This window comes from Oryzias latipes, chromosome 5, assembly GCF_002234675.1.
Source record: "Oryzias latipes chromosome 5, ASM223467v1".
Taxonomy (NCBI): domain Eukaryota; kingdom Metazoa; phylum Chordata; class Actinopteri; order Beloniformes; family Adrianichthyidae; genus Oryzias; species Oryzias latipes.
Genome location: NC_019863.2, coordinates 17,177,451 through 17,198,067, shown reverse-complemented (window position 1 = coordinate 17,198,067; position 20,617 = coordinate 17,177,451). Strand labels below are relative to the sequence as shown.

Below are 20,617 nucleotides of genomic sequence, written 5' to 3'. Positions count from 1 at the left end.
GGTGGTGCAGTGGTTAGCGCTCTTGCCTCACAGCAAGAAGGCCCCTGGTTCAAGTCCCGGCTGGGGGACATGAAAAACACAACATCAATGGGGACCTTTCTGTGTGGAGTTTGCATGTTCTCCCCGTGCATGCGTGGGTTTTCTCTGGGATCTCCGGCTTCCTCCCACCGTCCAAAAACATGCTTCATAGGTTGATTGGCAACTAAAATAAATTGTCCATAGGTGCGAGTGTGAGAGCGAATGGATGTGTGATTGAGGATATTCTACCCTGCGACAGACTGGCGACCAGTCCAGGGCATCCCTTGTCTACGCCCAAGTGGCCGGGATAGGCTCCGGCAGCCCCGTGACCCCGAAAGGGAAAAACGGTCAAGAAGATGAATGAATGAATGAATAAATTCAGCTTCAATTGACATTTCTGAAAATGTCTTTAATGAAATGATTGAGAATCAGGAGCAGACAAAAACAAAAGTCATCAAAACGACCCTATCTGTGAGGTAATTACAATGGGTGGATCTCAAGCTCCCTGCTCTGCTCCATTCCAATTCCTTGTAAACAAATGGATCCACGTACGACCTTGTTTTCCTCGTCTGAGCCATCACCAGGCTAAAAACTGTACGGCTGGATAGCTGTAATATTGCTTGCCATTTTTGTTGTACTGCTAATGTGCCTTTAGGAGTGTGAGGGGGCTGTAAGCTAGCAGGAGTGCGTGTAAATAGATGGGCGATGGGAAGTGGGGCAGGCTTACTCTGCACCAACAGTCCCATCCACATCTTAAGAGGTGAATTTCTAATGAACTACTGCTGTAGTTCCATTAGAAATTGTCCAAAAAAACGTCCAAAAAATATTTTCAAATTTTGGCTAAAAACAGCATAATAAAGATTAAAACATCACTGGGAATGCTTTTATAAAAGATGATCAGAGTGAGACTTTAAAATAAGGACATTTTTATAAACAAATTATACAATCCAATTTCTTTAAGCAGCTGATATAAAAAATAACCCACAAAACAGATGATTTCCAGGTGAAACTAAGTTTATTGAAATGTTTTTCTTTTACATTTGCAGGTGGGCAAAATGACATTTCATTTAATTGTACTTAATTTCCTGTTTCCAAACACTGCTGAGGCATTTTAAACTTCCTGCTTCAGGCCCGATTTAAAGCCCATAAACGTTTTTACCCCCAAAATGATTCATTTATCAGCAAACTTAACACTTGTTTGATCAGATCAGAACAGGATTGTTTTTCCGGGATGACCTTTCATAAATCTGGGTTTTCCCACTGAAAAGCATTTATCCAACACCCTTAATAAACGGGGGCGGATTTAGTCAAAAATACTAAAAACTAAATAAGTTTAGCTGAAATTATACTTGCTGATTTTAACAGCCGGTCTACTGCAGAGACTGACAATTGGACAGAATACCAATATTTCAGAAGAAAAACAAAACCAAAATGTGAAATCTTTGAGGGAAACCGAAAGCACGGTTCAGGACAGAGTCCTCCTCCAGACGGGGGCTGACCTAAGAACAGCGCTGCCCTCGTTTCTGGTCGCATTTACAGGAGGATTGTGGGATTCCTCGGTGGACGTGAGCATTTCAACTTTCGTGTTGTTTTTCGCTCTCCGATCAGAAATCTTACTCCATACAAGCTGTACCAGAAAGGCATTTAATTTTTGGCAAAACATTCTAACACAAGTCTGTAAACAAAACAAAAAATTCCCTTGTTGAAATGAAGAACAGATCAGAAGTCATCCATCCATGAAAAGTAAATCTGCACTAAATGAGAGGGGAAAACAAGCTACTTGGATCTTTCACCGCTGTGTGAAAGGAAAACAGGAGCATTGCCTTTAAAAACACCACAGTACAGATGGATGACAAAGTGGCTTCTTTGAAGAACAGAAAGAGTTTGCTGCTCATGAAACGGGTGAAGTCCCTTTCATGTCTAAAGAGGAACAGCTCTGCAAAATTAAGGAATCTTCACATCTTCCACTAGGATCAGATACTCACTCCAGCTCGGTTGATCCCAACTGCTGGCTGGTTAAACAAAGCAGCTCTTTTTTTTTTTTTTTAGTTTTTAATGCATCTAATAACATTTTCTCCTGATTCCATGTTTATTTACTCACTCAGGAGAACTCAAACATACTCAGACTCACAATTACACACCCTCCCATCTTTTCTATACCCACATGGTGTCCACACAGTCGCACGCTTTCCAGGCAGCTGGAGTTCCTTTGCATAGGTCTGTGGCTCACCAGCACGTTTCTGAATGTAAACGTTGTAAGGCACCATTTTCAGAACACAATGTTTGGTGCAAAGGAGTAACAACCCCTTCCTCCCCCATGAGTGACAACATGAGGTTCCTACTCCTTGAAAAACCTAAATCACCGTTTGTTTTTTTTCCGTTTTCTTTTAACAATACATGCACACAGTGTTGATTCTCAATGAGCTCAAGTGATTTCTTCTTAGTGCTTCATTTCCTTCCTCTTCTGTCCGGCTCAATTCAATAAAGTCTTCTAGTACAGTTTTGCTTCAAGAGAGGAAAAAACAAAGCAAATGAGATGATCCTTCAATGTCCTGTGCAAAATTGCTTCACTAAGTCAAAATACATAAGGCTTGTGGCAATTTTTTTGGGGGTGGATTAAGAAGAATTAAATAGATCTGCTGACTCTTGCTTACCATGAGTCCCAAAATAAATAGATCTCCGTCTTTTTTTTTCTTTTCTTTTTTAATTTTACTTAAATACAAGTTAATATTTTCTCTGTTGCTCAAAAATACTTTATTTCCTAAAAGAGTGTCCTTCAAAAGTTGGAGTTGAAATTTCCCCACACACCTGGTTTCTCATGCAGCCCTCCAGTGGCTTTCCACTGAAGCTGATTTAACCATACACGGAGAAAGCAAAGGGTGCCAGGAAAAGTTGAAATCAGAACTCTACATTGGAGGAAACAATCAAAATAGGAAAAAAGAAAAAAAAAAAGGCATGTGGAGTCAAAGCTCAAAAAGAACAGGAGCATGTTGCAGAGGCAGGAAAAAAAAAGAAATGTTAATAAATAAAAGTGAGCTGGGTGGACACTGTTCACAATACTGATGAGAAGAAGCCCTGTGCTGTGTTCAGCACCAGGACTGGGCTCTGCGTTGGTCAAAGTCAGCTATCAAGCGCTTTATGTGGGCCAGTTTGTTGTGCAGATACTCGCAACGCTGCTTCTCGTCCTGGTAGCTGGGGTTGTGCTGTGGAGACACCAAATCCAACAAGTCAGACTCAACACTGGGATCTGACGAGCATCACTTAATGAACTTTGTTAGTGATGGGTCTGAGACAAAACCTAAGAGACATGAACACGAGGAGTTACAGTCATGAGAATGTTAGTCATGAAAAAAGTTTTGATGATTTGTTTCATTATGTGTGGGTGACAAGTTAACAGATGAGTCAAATTTAAGAGGAAAGAAAATGCTAACAAAAGATACATGTAATGTCGCTAAATACTCACTTGTTTCATCTTTTTGTACTCCTTCAAGACTTCTTCATGGACTTTCTGCAATAGGAACAAAAGTTAGTTACTCTCCATTATAGCACAAAAATATCACAGAAATAAATGCTGGACTTTGGTCAGAACTTTTCATTTGCACACAAAAACAACTTCAAGTCCCGCTCAGAACAACTTTTGATCCTTTTCCAAAAGTGTTCCCAGTTGTCTTTTCATTGCGATGATGCTGCTTTGGTGTCGTTTTCAAGGTCATAATTTCTGCAGAGTGGCAGTAGTTCATTAATAAATTTACCTCCGAGTTGTGGGCAGGACTGCTGGCACGAAGTAAACCCACTCCCTTCGCATCATTCATCTGTTTACGCTCTCTCCTGCTTGCTTACTCAACCCCAACTCAACATTACCAGTGCAGCAAAAATGGCGAGCAATATCAGAGCCATGCAGCCGTACAGATTAAGCCAGACGGCAGGTCAGACGAGGAAAACAAAGATGTTCGTGGATCCACTGCCTAAATCAGGGGTCTGCACTCTGATGCTCTGGAGCCACATGCAGCTCTTATCTCCCCATTGCTGCTCTTTGGCTTAAATGAAAAATGCTAATAATTTAAATACATTATGGGTTTTGGTTAAATTGTTTTAGTTAATCAAGCATTTATGTTTAGATTTTTAACATGTCAGATAACTGATCAACATGATGGTAAAATCTTATGTCTGAAATCGCTGCACTGGCTTCCTGTTTCATCCCGGATTGAATACAAACTTCTCATCACCACCTATAAACGCATGGCCGGTCAGGCACCACCATACCTCCAGGAACTCCTTAATCCCCAAAAACACACCCGTACCCTCCGTTCATCAGACAGCTTCCTCCTTCAGGTCCCCCCCCCCACAGTTTTAAGTTAGTTTTGTATTAAAATGTGCACATTTTCCTTTTAATTGAGTTTTTATTAATATCTTGTAGCACTTTGAGGTTTCATATAATGAAAATGCATTATAAATAAAAGTTATTATTATTATTATTATTATGTTCATAAATGGTAGCAATAGAGAAAAAGGATGAAGAAGCACTAAAAGTCAATAGAAAAGTCCATGTTTGAATCCGGTTTTTGTGCAGTTTTTATTCATGCAAAATTGGCGGCAGGAGGCGGAGCTTATTTGAAACGAGGTGCTTTTTATATTGAAAAAACTCGTTTGTGCTACTCTCCAAGGAAAAATAGCACAATGAATTGTAGTATATAGAGAAATATTACATTTTGTGAATTAATATCTAAATATTTGAAAGCTGCATTTTATAAATGCATGAATTAACAGCCATCTAAAAGGTGAAGTGGGACTTTCCGGATCTGGTGGGTTTTGGTTTTAACAAACTAGATGTTTTAAGTGTTGATAGTTTCAGACTCCTGGTCTACATGGTTCAATAAAGCCAAACATCGCTGCTCAGTTTAGGTAAAAAGCCACCAAAGACTAAATAGAACAGCTTGAGGCTTATGGCATTACTCTGACCTGGTATTCTTTGGAGCCGGGCGTCAGCTTCCGACACTGCGCCCCCAGCTGGGTGAAGCGGCGGGTGATGCTCTCCACACGAGCGTGCAGCTGGCGGTACTCGTCATACTCTGCGTTGAAGTCATCTTTGTAGTTTTGCCGCTGGTCGAGGGAAACCAGAGGTGTGTATTTCCTGCAAACACAAAGAACAGAGATGAGTGTTTTTTCACAAACTTGTTTTATTTTAGGAAAGCTTTTCCAGAAGCTTGTCATTTCCACTCATAGATTTCTGGTTTTACATAGAAAACACGTTTCCTGTAATTACAGCCAGTGATGTTAAAGCTACACAACTGTCTTTGTGTAATTAAAGTCCAGCAGTGCTTTGATGAGAAAATGAGTTCTGGGCCCAAAATTGTCAATCTGTTCATCCTCAATGTACGAGATAAGCAAAATGCAACAAAGGCAAATAAAAATAACCAAAAATGCTCAATAAAATCCGTATCATGGCCTTTGATGGAACATGAGCACTGCGATCATCTGCGCACATAAGATCAGGCAGTGGTATCTGCACAGGTCTGATGGGGAGGTTTGTGCACAAATGTGGTTTAAAAACACTGGGATAGATCAACACAAAGCAAAAAACAAAAACTAAAATGAACAGAGATCAAAATATGAGGCTGGAGGACGATCAAATTGTCATTAAAACCCACTGAGGAAAACGACATGTTCTTGTGGCATTTTGATGATAGAGTACATGTATATAAGAAATTAAGCTTCAAATTATATTTGAGTTTTTTTTTCAATTCAAAGTGTTGTGAATCAGGGGCAGATGAGAACATGTCAATGGAAAAAGCTTGTATCAGTGATGTAGATGCTACTGTCGGCGAGCCACAATTCCCCCCCTCTGCTGCATCCACTTGTAGCCAATAGATACATGTACGTCTTTATTTTTCTTCTCATTTGGCTCAAAACTGTACATCTGCATAGCTCAAGTATTGCTCGCCATTTCAGATTCACTATTAATGTTAGCTTGGTGCTGTAAGCTAGCAGGAGAGAGTGTAAACAGACGGGAGACGGGAAGTGGGGGCAGGTTAGCTCCACACCAACAGTCCTGCAGCTCAGGTGAATTTCCATTGAACCACTGCCGCCCTGCAGGAATCGTTTCCTAGAAAAGACTGTTTTTATTATTCATTTAGGCTAAAAATAACAATTATAATTAAAAAGGGACTGAATACTACAGTGACAATCATAATGATGTTCAATAATACAGTGACTGAATCCATAATTTCAAATAGGTCTAAAGCTAAAGTCCGATTTGTTGTCACGCACCTAGGTGTGTGAAATGTGTTCTCTGCATTTGACTATTTCCTGCCGTGCTTGGGAACCATTTGGTGGTTTAACCCCCCAATCCAACCCCTTAATGCTGAGTGTCAAGCAGGGAGGCATGGGGTCCCATTTTTAGTCTTTGGTTTGGCTGTCATGGATTTGAACTTACAATATTCCAGTCTTAGGGCGGACACTCTACCACAAGGTCACTGAGCAGGCAAATATGTTTGCTGGATAAAATAATGTTTAGTTGACACATCAACAAAAGTGTTCATCACATAAAACTGAGTTTGAACATTTAAAGACAATCATTGAGAATAGAGATGGAGATATGAATTTGTTTGAGTGCTGGGAGAAGAAACACACAACTAAATACTCACAATGCATAGTCCGGAGTATCTGTTTGTGGTGACAGTTCAGTGGATTGGACTGGCTTCTCTTTGTCTGGTAAGGAAAAATAAACAATGGACTGTAAATGCAGCAAATGTAACGCCAACTAATAAACATCCATAAAAAGCTCAAAATATGATTCAAAAACGTGTAACTGTTCACTTTTGTGACCTTAGATGAAATAATGTTAATCTGAAAAGGATAAAGATGCTCACTGACAATGATTCAGTCAGTCAAGAGTAAATGCTGCTCCAAAAACTCAGTTCATCTCCAAACGCATCCATGCAAATACTAATGATCCACAGGAAATGATAGCTACTCACAGAAATCACCATTATAAGTACATTAATAAGTATGAGATTCAGAAATAAACCATTTATGTTTAATGATATACTGTTTGTTAAACAAAAGCTTCTAATGTGTAACGTTAAAGTTTGTTCAGCAGACTGCAGGAGAACGGGAGTTCTTTTTTTAAATCTCAACTGAACCTCAGTATTTCTACAGGACTTGTGTTGAAGTCCTGTTATGAAGTTGAATTTAATCCTGTTGCAATAAAATGATGCATTTCGTCTGACCAGAGCATAAAGGCTTTGAAATCGGATTCTCTAACAAATCCTCTCAAAAAATACCAAATGCATTATTTTGAGTTGAATTTATAGAGACAAGTTTCAGCACAGGAGTTTGCAAACTGATGCAGAATGACAAACCTTGGTCTTTGTGAACTTTGCCCTCCACTTCCTCGGAGCTGCGTTTCTTTCTGGCTCTGCAGCTCTCCTCCATGGGCTCTACAACCGGAGGACTAACACTGGCTCTCTCAGTTCGTTTTTTCCTCTCCTTCTCTCGGTCCTTGTCTTTGTGCTTTTTGGATTTCTTTTTGAACTTACTTGAGTTGTTGGACAATGGAGGGCTGGTGATGACAGTGGATGTAACTGTGAGAGAGGTACAAGGAGGAGGGCTGGGGGAGGCTGGTCTAGGGACTAGGTTCTGGTAGCGGTCCTGAAGCGCATCACTGGAGGAGAAAGGGCTCGGTGAAGGCTCTCGATAACTGGAGCTCTGGTCTGTGGGAAGGTCCTGGGTGCCGCAGCCCTCTGGGGTGCTTGGTGAGTTGGAGTTGGAGGCTGGGCTGAGCTGCTGGTGGGAGGGTGCAAGAGTGTGAGAAGAGATGGGAAGATGGGATGGAGGGCCGGAAGAGGCGCTGGGGGGTTGTAAAGAGGGTTTAGAGCTGGGGCTGCCCTCTTCTTCATGGCGCTCAGAGGAAGATGGGGCGGCTGACCCTCGATTGGTGAGATGAGAGATGCGGGGCTTTTTGGGAGCCAAGGGATCAATGAAATCGAAGTCAGCCTGACGTTTCTGCAGGAAAACATTAAACATTTGGAGGCTGAAATGTAAACATCTGAGGTTGTGAGCTCTGCACGCACTTCTATTACCTGGGAAGATGCAGGAACACAGTCTTTGGGCAAACTACTTGATGAGCTTGTCTCAACTGGAAGCCCTAATTTTCTATAAGGGAAAAAAAGAAAAGCAAGCAGACAACAATGGTTAGAAACGGGAAGCAACCTTACACGGGTATGAATGAGAGGGTGTTTGGAAGGCTAATGTTTTAGTGCTATATCAAATTATTTCATGAGGTACCTGCTGTTTTTTCTTTTTCTTTTAACAAACCTGCATTTCTTCCTCAGATGGGAGTTTGTTTTGTATTTAAATAGACAGTGAATATTTCCATAAGGAGACCGGCTAATGATTCTGTCATTTTTCATATTTGTTCTTTTAGTTTCTGGAATAAAGTCCCAGCTATTACGCAACAAAAAATATGACATTTCATATTAAAAGGGGGAGAACGCATATCAGTTTGGTCTAATTATTAAAGCTTTATCTGCAATCGTCTCATCATCTGTCTTTAAATACAGTTAAACTTGAAACACTAATGTTGTGTTCAAGGTTTAGGAATGCTTCTCTTTTGTTTTATTTTACACCCCATATCCATTTTGTTTAACCAATTCTCGCTCAACAATAATTATGAACGAAACACAGATCACATACTGATCATTTATTCCCACGGTCATCAGACTGCACAACTCCTCTATATGACCAAGTCAAATGACTGGTGAATTACTCCTCTGCAAGATGAATACAGTTCAATTCAAACAGATAAAACATGGTTGTTCGAACAATCTGATTGAAAAGATGCAGTTTATTAGGGATGTTTTCCTGCTTTACTTTAAGTGTGGTCGCCATTAACATTTTAGTCAACTGATCAATGAAATAAACTCAACAACTAAAACTATGCCTGGGTGATAAATCGGTGCCAGCATCGTATCGGCCGACATTCGCATATTTTGAGTCTATTGATATGGGTCAAATATTTAAAAATCTACCGATATTTTCGGAAACTATTTTTTAAATGTATATTTGTTCCTAAAAGCTAATGTTTACAAGTCATAGTAATTGACTGTTTTCAGTTCTTTGTGTGTTCAGGATTCTACTAGGGGAACGGGGTGGGTGAAGGGAGGAATCAGGTGAGGGAGGGGTCCCATCTGTGTGTGATTGTCCTGTGTTTTCAGTTTTTAATAATTTTCATTTTTTATTATCATTTTATCTGCTTTTATGTTTAGCGCTTTGTGTTTTTAACTGAAATGAAAGGCGCTATATAAATAAATAAAGTTCGAGTTTGAGTTTCAGGTAAATGTTATTTTTGATAGGGATACATGTTGTTCCTAATAGATCACGGACAATGCACATCCCACACTAAAATGTATAATAAATAGAGACATAACATTTGTGATGTACCGTAACTCGGGAGGAACTAGGCAACACATCCCAAAAGACATTTTAGCACTTTCATTTACCGTTTCTCCTTTTTTTAGAAATTGCTCGAGTATATCTCTTTTTTTGTGCAACATAGATTGCATAGAAAAGCTTAACCTTCACATCGATAATTTGTATGGAAAACAGCCAAATGTCCCTTTGACCATCAAGTATTAACTTTTAAGACTGTATTAATCACTAAAATAAAGCCAAGAATTTTAAAGTAGACAATCTTTAGAGATCATTTTCACAAATGCCTTAGTTGCTAGCTTATGAACTGCATTTGTTTAATCTTCTGTGAATTTTATTTCTGATCTCGACTTTACTCATGAAAGTAATTAAAGAAATTCTCAAACAAAATAAAGGATTTTCAGTACCGAGCCAGGATTCGATCGACTTGGGTTTTCTCCTCATCAGAGTAGCCAGGCCAGTCCCGCTGGACATCACGATATATAAAGTCCTTTAAAGAGTATGTGTTGTCTTTGGGATTTAGGTTTGCCACCTGTTAAGCAGAAACACAGGCAGTTTCAGAATACAACTTCAGCATTGTGAAACCTTTAACGTGTTCAGAGAATTCAGATTTCTTGTGACGGCCATCTGTGCATGCAAAATATGGTTTAAAGTCTACTGATTAGTTTCTGTATGAAGTCTTTCTGTTGCAGAAAAGAATCCCGTTATGTAGAGGAACATAATCCAAACCATAAAAAAACAAAAGAACGTAAATTAAAACAAAGAAAATGTCAGAGGAGTCAGAGTCTAATAGTAATGGTCAGAAAATTCTAATTACTTTTATTTTAAAAGTGATTCCAGTTGTCATGGTGATGTAAAATTGTTTTAAACATGCAACAATGACCCTACTTTTTTATTCAGAATTATCTTACAAGTATTTAGAATTTAAAAAAGCAGCTCTGAGGAGCCGTGTCATACTTGTTGTAGCGTGGTCCCCAGGGAATTTCGGTCCTTCTGATTGATGCCATCTCTCTGCAAACGTCCAAGCACTTCAAGCTTTTTGTAGGACTTCAGTGCCAGCAGGTGGATGATGCGGTCCCGCAGCGACTTTTGAGACACGGGGTTATTGGAAAGACACTTGCGTATAGTGTTGGCTGGGTTGATGGGTGTGGATCGTTTGCGCTCTGGAACTACATCTGGGGCTGATAGTGCAGGCTTGCGGGTATGTACTTGTTTTCCTAAAAACAAAGATCACGTAAACAATTCTCTGCAGTTAACCACAAGCGTACCTTCATGCATCAACGCCTGTTACGTTAGAGGTAAGTACTCTATTAACATAAGTGTGAAATGCACATCAGCACTGGGAGAAAAAATAAAACAAAAAATTGCATCATTTTGGGTATTAAATTCTCAAATTTAATATTTTATGAGGAAACTATGTGCAAAAAAAAAAATCCTTTTTAATTTTTGGTAAATAGCATATCACTTTTCTACCTTGATTAAGACCCAATGGCAGACAATGGTGCTAGCTGGACTACCACAAGCAATGTGTGTGTGTGTGTGTGTGGGGGGGGGGGGGGGGGGGGGGGGGGGGGGGGGTCAGTGTCCAGCTCAAGGACACTTTGACACACAGGCAGACAAAGAGGGAACCAATTCTGAGATTTCCCAAACAGACAGATGTTCTGCCCCACAGCTGCCCCACGGTATTTATCAAACAGGAAGCACATAAACAACAGCTAGATGCAGATTATGAAATTATAAGCACTTCAAAAATAATACAATTATAGAATAGAGAAGAAATCTCCTTTTCTGAAGATCTGCATCCAGCCTAAGATGAAGTTTTCACTTGTACAGCGTTTAGATGTTAAAGTAAAATGAAACAGGAAGGAAGGAAGTTGTCAAAAAGACATGTCAATCACACTTAAAAAAATACAATCTAAGCCATCACATGCAACTACTGAACACAATAATCAAATGTCTGAAAGTATTTCCATCTTTGAACCGGCTGCTTTAGCTTTTAAACCCCCTTTCTAATCTGAGACTTTTCTAGTTTCCCAGTTTCTGTTCAAGTCATCTATGTAAATCTGCTTTAACTTTAACACAAAGTATAGTCTCAAGAGCCACCATTTAATTCCACAGCAATTCTTCTGAAATACTTGCATGACCTTTAGTTTGGAAATCAAACAGTGATAATGTGTTCAAGTGGGTTTTTTTCTGTAAAGAAAAACATCACAGAAGTGCCCACATTTGTAAAGTGGTTTCTACAATGGTTTTAGAAAGGTTTAAATTGTCTGATGGCTTATTTTTAAAACATTTATGGTTTATGTTTTTTTAACCATAGACTTATGACACACATAATGCCGTTGGCTTTGGTACGTCCATATAGTTCAACAATAGATGAAAACATTCTAAAACAAGGAAATAGAGATGAACTACAACTGGTCAAAGCTCAGATTTGTCAGCCAATCATGGTCAGAGCTAGTCTTCCTTATCAAACCTGACAGACTTGTTTATGCACATTTTCCATGTGAAGAGAAGGAACCAACAGGATGAGGTTAAGGTAAAAAGCTATGGAGTGAAGGTGAACCACTCTCTGAGAAGCTTAAAGACCAACATGCAAAACTTTGTACCGGTGTTCCTGACAAATACTGATACTATTAGGTAATCAAAAAATCTTGACATGCATTAACTGGCATGTTCCCAGAAACTATCTGGGCTGTCTGTGTGACCCATTTGCTCCTTTCTTGGAAAGAAATAACTACAAAGTTTGCATTTACTTTATTTCTTTAATCAATCAGCTTTTCAGGGGCTCACAGCTAATATTTGAAGTTCTGTCACCCTAAACTTTTCATTTTTCTTCTCAGTTGGCACAAGTAAAACCTGCAGAGTCAATACGATTTATTGACAAAGTAATGTCATGACCATATTAAAGACCGTACCTCTGTATTGGCCACCAGGCTTGATGACTTTGGTCCCACGCTCACGTGTGTCCTCCACAGCCTGGGTCATTCGTTCCCGGGTCACCTGATAGGAGTCATTGGTTGCACACACGGTGACCTTATCCTGTATGGTTGCCAACAATGCCAGGTGTGAGGCCCCTGAGCTAGAGACAAAGAAAGAGAAATGTGAGGCAGACAAGGATTACTTTCCAGCAACATGTAGTAAGACAGCAACAGTTGATTCAGCTGATCGGTGATTATCATTACCTCGACACATAGTGATGAATGCACTCAAAGCTTCCCTGAGGGTTGTCTTTGCCCACATTAGACAAGTAGAAATCAAAATTGCTGACACTGCCCGAAGAGCTGTCAGTTCTGGGAATTTTAATGCGCTGGAAAAGAACAGAGCCAGTTTAAACATTTTCTCCATTTTGTACTTTTATCAATTTATGGTCTCATTCCTCTGCCTCAGTAATTTGTTCCTCATTTAGATCAGAGCAGACCTGAGAAATTACCCATTTGTATCATATTCATAAAAGAAAGAGAAAAGCAGTTAAATAGGATAAAAATCAAATGTTTGAATGGTCTTAAAGTATGACCCTGGGGTCCTGCAGTGCTGGCCTTTTAGTTGTTCCTAAAGTGAGAACCAAAACTTATGGTGAGGCTTCATTCTACCATTACAGTCCTCACCTCTGGAACAGCCTGCTGGAGAGCCTAGGGGCGGCAGAGACGAAGGCTCAAGACCCACCTTTTTAATTTCACTTTTAGCTTATGTATAGCTATGTATTTAATTTTATGAATTAATCCTATTCTCAATTTTATGTTTTTTTTTATATACATCTTATGCGTTTAATTTTAGCATCTTATTATGATTTAAGCCCCAGTATTTCTTATGGGGATCTTTTCTACCAGGGCTTGCTGATTGGTCGGTGGTTGTTGCAGCGGTTGTCGCCCTTGCTTGGCGGCTGAAGTTTAACATTGCAGTCTCACGGGTGTGAAGTGGACCCCGTTGCTGTCCTGGTCTGGGTGAGCTCTGTGGCGATGTTCCCATCGCCAAGCTGGCTCCTGGTGAATGGATTCCCAAATACTCTTTCCTCACAGCAGAGCCAAGCCTCAAGTTTCTTTTAAAAGTTACTTTTATTAGTATTCATTATGTGTGGGGTCATAGGTCTTATGTGTTAATGGAGGGGAGTGGGAAGGGTGAAGGGTGGGTTTGGTATTTATTGTAATATTGTGTACGGTTTTTGTTTTAAATTTAAAGCACTTTGAGTTGCGCAAGGAAGGCATGAGAAGCGCTTTTTATAAAAAAAAAGTTTGATTTGATAACGGCCGGCAAATAAAGATTTTTAATACGGGCGTAACAATGAATCGACTTAATGATTTCTATTCCTACGATCCAGCCAGATCGATCTGTCTGACACAAGTTGTTAATCAAATAGACCTATACCATTATAACTTAATTTCAAAATGACTAACTGAATTCAGACACAATAGGTTTATTTTTCTTTAATGTAAAAAAACATTATCTTGCAAGAAATACAAGGTATTTGGAAAACTTCCCCTGCACCGTTCAGTACCAGGTATTTATCTCTGGGCCACACTGGTTGAAGTTTTTGGCTAAATATGTCCTGGATTGATTTTTAGGTTGGTGAATCGGATTGAAATCTGTACCGTGCATGAATCTGACTTAAGTATGGTATGATAAACTGTTTTACGCACAATTTTAAAGTAAACTTTAAAAAAAAAAAAAAACATTGTCAGACATAAAATTTTCATTTCCGTTAATTTTTTCCCATCAGTTTTAGACTTTTGTCCCTCATTTCACATGGGGGCGTGGTCTACACTGAAGAGGTGTGGTCTAACAAGGAAGCTGTGGTGTAAAGACTGCTCTGATCAGGCTTTCATGGCAGGCTGGGGGTGCTGCAACCAGCACTAGTATACACACAGACTTAAAACTACTTGAATGACATTGAAAATGTTTCATTTTAGTGGAATAAAAATCTTTGTGGACTGTGGAGCACAAACACAGTTGTTAAAATCCATGTTTCTTTTAGATTCAGCATTTTGTTTTGCACTAAGCTGTATATGTACATTTTTTCCTCTTTGTACCACCTAAAATATAAAACCCAGAACAAAAACTTAGATCTCAGATCTAAAAAAATTATCACTTACCCCTTGGAGTCCCTTGAATTGAATTGAAGGCTGCAAAGAGGGTACATTCTAAAAGTCATAAAGAAAAAAAAAACAATTAGACAATCAATTATGGATTAAATATTATATCAGTTAATACCTGCAAGGTATACAAAAAAGACAAGTGACACAAAGGGACATCATCAATCCCAAATACCCAAAAATCCATAAAAACAGATTAATGCATGAGTCTGAACTCAAATATATGAATGCAGAAACACAAACTCATCCACAAAAATTAGCCACACTATGCTCCACCACAGCTGATAAAACTTGAGGTGAAACATTTGTTGAACACCTTTTGAACACCCACATATGATTGATGTAATCTAGAGAAAATTTAAATACAAGGAAGATTAAATATTTAAATCAATTGTCTGTTTGTTTTTTTGTTGTTTTTTTGTTTAAAAGCAGAACCAAGCAGTATTTAGTAAGCTGACATACTATGGAAGCGATTCTGTAGCATAATTAAAAAATAAAAGTCAATACCAGAAATGCTTTTTCATTTTCTACTTCAACACTGCTTATTCTGTCACTTAAATGAAATAAGAATATGGTATTTCACATTTATAATAATAATCATAACAGTAATAAGGCACATTTAGAAGATAGTCTCCTGCAGCTTCCCACTGAGTTCGTTTTGGTCCAACCAGCAAACGTTTAGCATGGTGAAATCTGCTATAGCTGTTGATGTGGCTCCAGCTGTCCTGGAACAGCAAAATCAGCGGGAAGCTGCAGGAGACTATTTTATAAATGTGCTTTATTACTGTTATTATTAAGGGCCTGCTCACTCATGTTTTTAAATACAAGTGGTCAGTGCTTTTTTTCTTCGCTGCAAGGACGGGTTAGCATTAGGCTAATGTGTGCTGAAAACATTAGCCGTGGAGGTACTTAAAACTCCGTGCGGGCAATGCTGCAATGAGCATCTTGGATGTAAATATGTGGGAATTAAATCAGCCTTTATTTTGTCTGGACACCACTGGAAACATTCAGATTATGGTTTAAAGTTTCTCAGATCTGCATAGCAGCATTACCGCCTTCAGCGATCTGGAGCTTCGGATCGCGGGGCTTTGCGCTCCGCTATGCGAAGGCGGCTGCCGGTCCAAAGGGAAAGCTTGTCCCGGGGGAAAGTTTCGACGAACCGCGGTGCGTCCGAAGGAGGACTGCGGAAGGTGGATGCTGCTACGTAGTCCCGAGAAGCTGTACACAATCATCAGGAGTGCACAGCTGTTACAAAGCCCTCTCCTCTGCCGCTAACACAAAGCTACAAGCCTGGCCGCACTGCTCCTGGCATGCATCTCTTAGCAGCCGGACACACTGAGATGGCACTGCCGTCATAGCTCCGCCTCCCCTCTGGACATGCTAAGTCGAATTGAATTATGCGACACTATTCGCAAGGTAAATGTGAAAATGAAAATGCAATCCCCTCTTTGCATTTTCGTTTTAATTATGACACAGAATAAGCGGTTTTTAAGTAGAAAATGAAAAAGCATTTTGAAGAATTGATTTTTAATTTTAATTTTGAGTAATTTGATGCAGTTACATTTTGAAAATGAAAAAGCATTTCTGTTAATCCATTTTAATGGTCAAATTAGACATTTTTAAATGAATTTTGCAACACATTTACCAGAGAACTTTTTGAAAATTAAATGTAAAACACCATTTTCTTTTGTCATTTAATTAAGTGACAAAATAAGCAGTGTTGAAGTAGAAGATTTGATGGATTGCCTTTTTATTTTGATTTAGAGTCAAAAAATGCAGCTTTTTTTTTAAATGAAAAAGCATTTGTTATTGACTTATTTTTAATTATGCTAAAGAATCGCTTCCATAACATACAAACAAACACACAACGCAGCTGCTTCACCTGCCATAAGCACTCAAAACCCACAAGGCTAAACTTTCTAGAATAAATATCACATACAAATATTTTCTGTTTTTAGTGTAATTTTAGGCATGCAACATAAATACTCACTTAAATACAGCACATAATAATTATGCATATAATAAGTTTAATGCTTTTCTGAGACATAACTGTGTCACAGTTGAGACAGCTAAGCTGTCCGAGCCACAGACTCCCTTCCCCCAGTCTGAACACCCAGTTGTGATCACATTTCAGATTACCACAGAAATACAAAGATAGTCAGCTTCTATAGTTCAATGACAGGTTCAGCTGGAACACGCATTACTGAGAGGGAGAGAAACAAAAAGCAGGCAGTTTTGGCTGCTCAGTCAGCAAAGAGATGGCAGGCTGCACACGTCCAATACGACTGAGGCAGGGCCAGTTACAAAGGGACTAAATTTGGTGGTAATGCAGTCTGCTGAATGTTAGTAACACACAGAATAATATGGTAAAAATATGCTTTAAACAAGTATTAACAGGTGCCCGGTAAACCTACACGTACAGCAGGTGTGCTCTGATTTCCCTTTTCTGCTAATAAAAGTACACAACATTATGACATGATTGTGTGTAATAAAAGATGCAATCTTCACATACATCAGAAGAACACACTCAGCCAATTTATCAATCTTGAGGATCATTAGGCAAAGTTTCTGTGTTATGTAAGTGTATAGATGCTGACAGTTTAGCACAGTTCAGGTCAGCCAACAAGGCGTCAGGCATCTGCAACTCAAGACTGCAGAGGTTTTGCCAGATAAGTTCACCTGGGTTCACCTCAACAGGATTACATCACTTAGGAGATTCAAGATTACAAAGTTATATTTATTTTTGTACCAGTATTGTAGTGCTATTCGGCTAACAGAGTTAGCCTTGAACTGGAAGAGCCTTCTAAACTAGGAACAACACACATGAACACACAGAGGAAAATGTGAGTTATCAGATTACAGACATTAGTAACTGCTAGCACACTCTTGAATTTCTGCTAGAAACTAAGGCAAATATTGAGAAAGGTGTAGATATATATATATATTTTTTTAAACAGCCTTTAGTTGGTAATACGTGGGGAAAATTGACAGTTGTTCATATCCAATCCGTTAACTTGGATAACAAGTCTTTTGGTAGCCATTTTATCTGGTTAAAAACAGCTATCAAAAACAGGCTCCTCCTGACAGTGATAAGCAGTAAGTTTAGCTTTACCGACTAGCCGAAAAGTGTAACCATATGGAAAGATGACCAGTCTTCACCGACATGGTTGAAGCGGCTGTAACTCGAAGTAGTCTTGAGGTTTACATTTTTCCACCCTGCTCTGAAAATAAATGTTACTTCTCATCGAATTAAGAGTTCGAGTGAATTTTCAAGGCTATTAACGTTAAACTTGTAATTCATAGGGGGCGCCTTCAAATGAAGTTAGTAAATGTGAAATCGTGTAGTTCCTATTTTTGAAAGTAACAGTAAATTTGGGTACAGAGAGGGGGGGAAAAGTACTTGGTCGACGAGAACAGTACTAGGCGATTACACTTCGGCAAAGCTAAAGCTAATCTGAGTTTGTTACCAATTTTAGCAAACGCGTTTTACACATTTTAAATACTTTGTCAGTTCACTAAAGTATGTGAACACACATAACCTATGGCTCATTTTTCATCTACTGTAAGTTTGAGAAAATGACACCAAACCAACATAAGGATAAATTAGTTCTGCCAAAAGCTTCGCTAACTTGGTAGCGTTAGCCGTGCGTGGCAGCTTGGCTTCTTTAGCTTACAAGCCGTGAGTTCAGGAAGACTTTTTAGAGACATTCGTTCATCTTTCACTCACCGCAGAGTTTTGGTAGCTTTCTATCGCTCTCAGCGCTGTTTCGGTCAATTTGACGTGTAAGACGGTGACCCTCTCGGCGCTCTGTTGGCCACAATTTAATCCATACCTCCCATCCTCGGAGAGAGCGGCCATCTTTAGCAGCCCTCCACCATCGCTCCTCTGAGCAGCAGCACTCAGCAGCCCGGACTCCCTGCGCTCGCGCCACTCCTGGGAGGGATTATATCGCTGCCCACGGGGCTGACTCTCCCATTGGTTTGTATTTGTTCGGTTGTTACTTTATCCACGCTTCAATCAAATTTGAATTACTTTAGGTCTTGAAACAAATTGTTTGCTTTTTTAAATATATAATTTTGCCGTCTTTCATATTTTTGGTTTTGACAGAAATCAGTTGGTTTGACCCTTTAATCTAGTAAGAAATCAATGTACAGGGGGGGAAAATAATTGCTCAGTCTGTTGGCCCTAAATTGGTGGTGTCACTTTGCAGAAACGCACTACAAAATTCTAGTTTCTATAATTTAAATAAACCAAACCAACCTTTGGACTAAATAGAATGATAAAGTCACCTGTTACTTTTTAATTGGATAAAAAAAGGACATACAATTAAATATTTTCATGGATTAGGTGCGGATTGTGCCTGTATGTTGTTTTATCTACACATATTAAACATAAAACACAAACAGTTTAAAAATTGGTAGAAAAAATGTATCAGCAATTTTTATTCATACATTTTGGAGACCTTTACCTAAAAGTAACTTAAATTTTAAATAAGGGTTTAATAATTCATTTTGAAAACAATTTGTATCATAAGTAGTGGTTGCTTCTACCATTCATAGTTTATATTAGTTAATTTTGAACGATCTTATTCACTGTTCTAAAATCGATCCAGGACATCTTTAGCCAAAACTTCAACCAGCATGACTCAGAGATAAATCCCTGGTACTGAACAGTGCAGGGGAAGTTTTCAAGATTCCTTGTATTTCTTGCAAGATAATCAAGTGTAAATTAAATATGTGTACGAACAGACCACCAAGAATCAATGAGAAATACATTAAAATTTTACTTTCATAAATTTATGCCCACTGTTGTTTTTGCACATCAAAATAATCCTAAGGGAACATTATTAGAACAGCTCACTGTATGGTCACTTGACCTTGCTAAATTTCAGTGTTTCCACATATTGGATCGTAATAATGGCTTGATCATTTTATGTTGTTGTTGCTTTCATTACATGTGTGTTGTCCGGTGTGATGTCACTTGGTCATTTTTTTACGTTATAGTAAAAAAAATAAACATACCATGCCTCAATCCAAATGGTGTTTTGCAATACTGAATAAAACCAATTCATTTCAGTTTGAAACAATTTTATTATGGTACAGGTTTATTTAATTAATAACAGATCGATCTTGTTGTATTGTAGGAATATAAATCGATTCGCTGACAAAGTGAATAAATTGTTTCACCCCTACTTCTAAATACATGTAAACTGTCACTCATAACAATTGCATGTTTTACGTGACTTCAGCACTTTGGACACAAGTGTTTTACGTGTCAGCTGGACTATCTGCTGGTGTCAGTCCCCTTGCCATGGTGATTAGTGAAATAGCCCCAGGCAGGGTGGGGAAAGGCTTGTGTGAATCCAGCAGATTACCATAGCTCTTCACCACACCCACCCCCTGACTAGTTATACACACTTAGCTCGAGTCTTATGTTTAAAACAATTGCAAATAACAAAAAGGTATATGTGCAATTTTCATCTAAAAAAGAGAAAAGATAGAAATAACCATTGAATGCGCTGAGTTGTAATTTGCATGTGTAAAAATTCTATAACAAAAAACATGAACAATCTGCAGATTTGCATCGGTTTAGTGGATAAGGTAAAATCTATTTATCTTACAGATCCATTAAAGCTGTTATTGGTAATCCAAAGTCTCCTTTTTACTAAGACAACGTGAGTTTGACAACTCTTGACATTCTTTAACTGATGTTATACATAGGCACTGCAACAGTTCAACTGATACTGATTCAAAAAAAATATCTCTAACAAAAATTGTTTTTCTTCATTACTGCTTTGCTTTAAAAAAGACAAATCTTTCTTTGGGTCCATCAAAATTGCAATTTGTCTTTGTCATTCAACAAGTGTTGTGGGTTGTCTGACAGACTCCTACTGTGCAAATGGTTAATTCAAGACTTTGAGGTGTTTGTGATTTTCTGATTTAAGGACTTTTTTGTTTCTACGGATCCTTTTGGTGTCACCAAACAAAGGCTTGGTTACAAGATTTTAATGCAACTTATCAAGGCCCATTTTTGGAACATAAAACCATATTGTGGTCTCTATTTTTTGTCATTTATTATT

The 20,617-nt window shown here is 38.7% G+C and overlaps 1 protein-coding gene across 1 annotated transcript; it reads right to left on the bottom strand.

The window, feature by feature from the left end:
* Window positions 1-1,014: 1,014 nt before the first annotated feature.
* On the bottom strand, window positions 1,015-19,850 carry ell2 (elongation factor for RNA polymerase II 2). The gene is made up of 13 exons (XM_023954665.1): window positions 19,810-19,850; window positions 18,265-18,538; window positions 14,538-14,585; window positions 12,633-12,757; window positions 12,366-12,529; window positions 10,405-10,664; window positions 9,855-9,979; window positions 8,100-8,172; window positions 7,380-8,022; window positions 6,663-6,726; window positions 4,978-5,149; window positions 3,482-3,526; window positions 1,015-3,221 (listed from the first exon to the last, which is right to left on the bottom strand). Exons 1-13 carry the CDS (start codon window positions 19,848-19,850, stop codon window positions 3,105-3,107), a joined length of 2,151 nt encoding a protein of 716 aa, XP_023810433.1. The 3' UTR covers window positions 1,015-3,104.
* Window positions 19,851-20,617: the final 767 nt, after the last annotated feature.

Excerpts from the sequence above, each read along its gene's own strand:
- ell2 (XM_023954665.1), bottom strand. The coding sequence starts at position 19,850 with ATGGCAAGGGGACTGACACCAGCAGATAGTCCAGCTGACAC. Across the intron at positions 18,539-19,809 it reads GCAGATAGTCCAGCTGACAC|TAACAACCGAACAAATACAA; the intron begins GTAAAACACTTG and ends GCGTGGATAAAG. Across the intron at positions 3,222-3,481 it reads AGTACAAAAAGATGAAACAA|CACAACCCCAGCTACCAGGA; the intron begins GTGAGTATTTAG and ends GTGTCTCCACAG.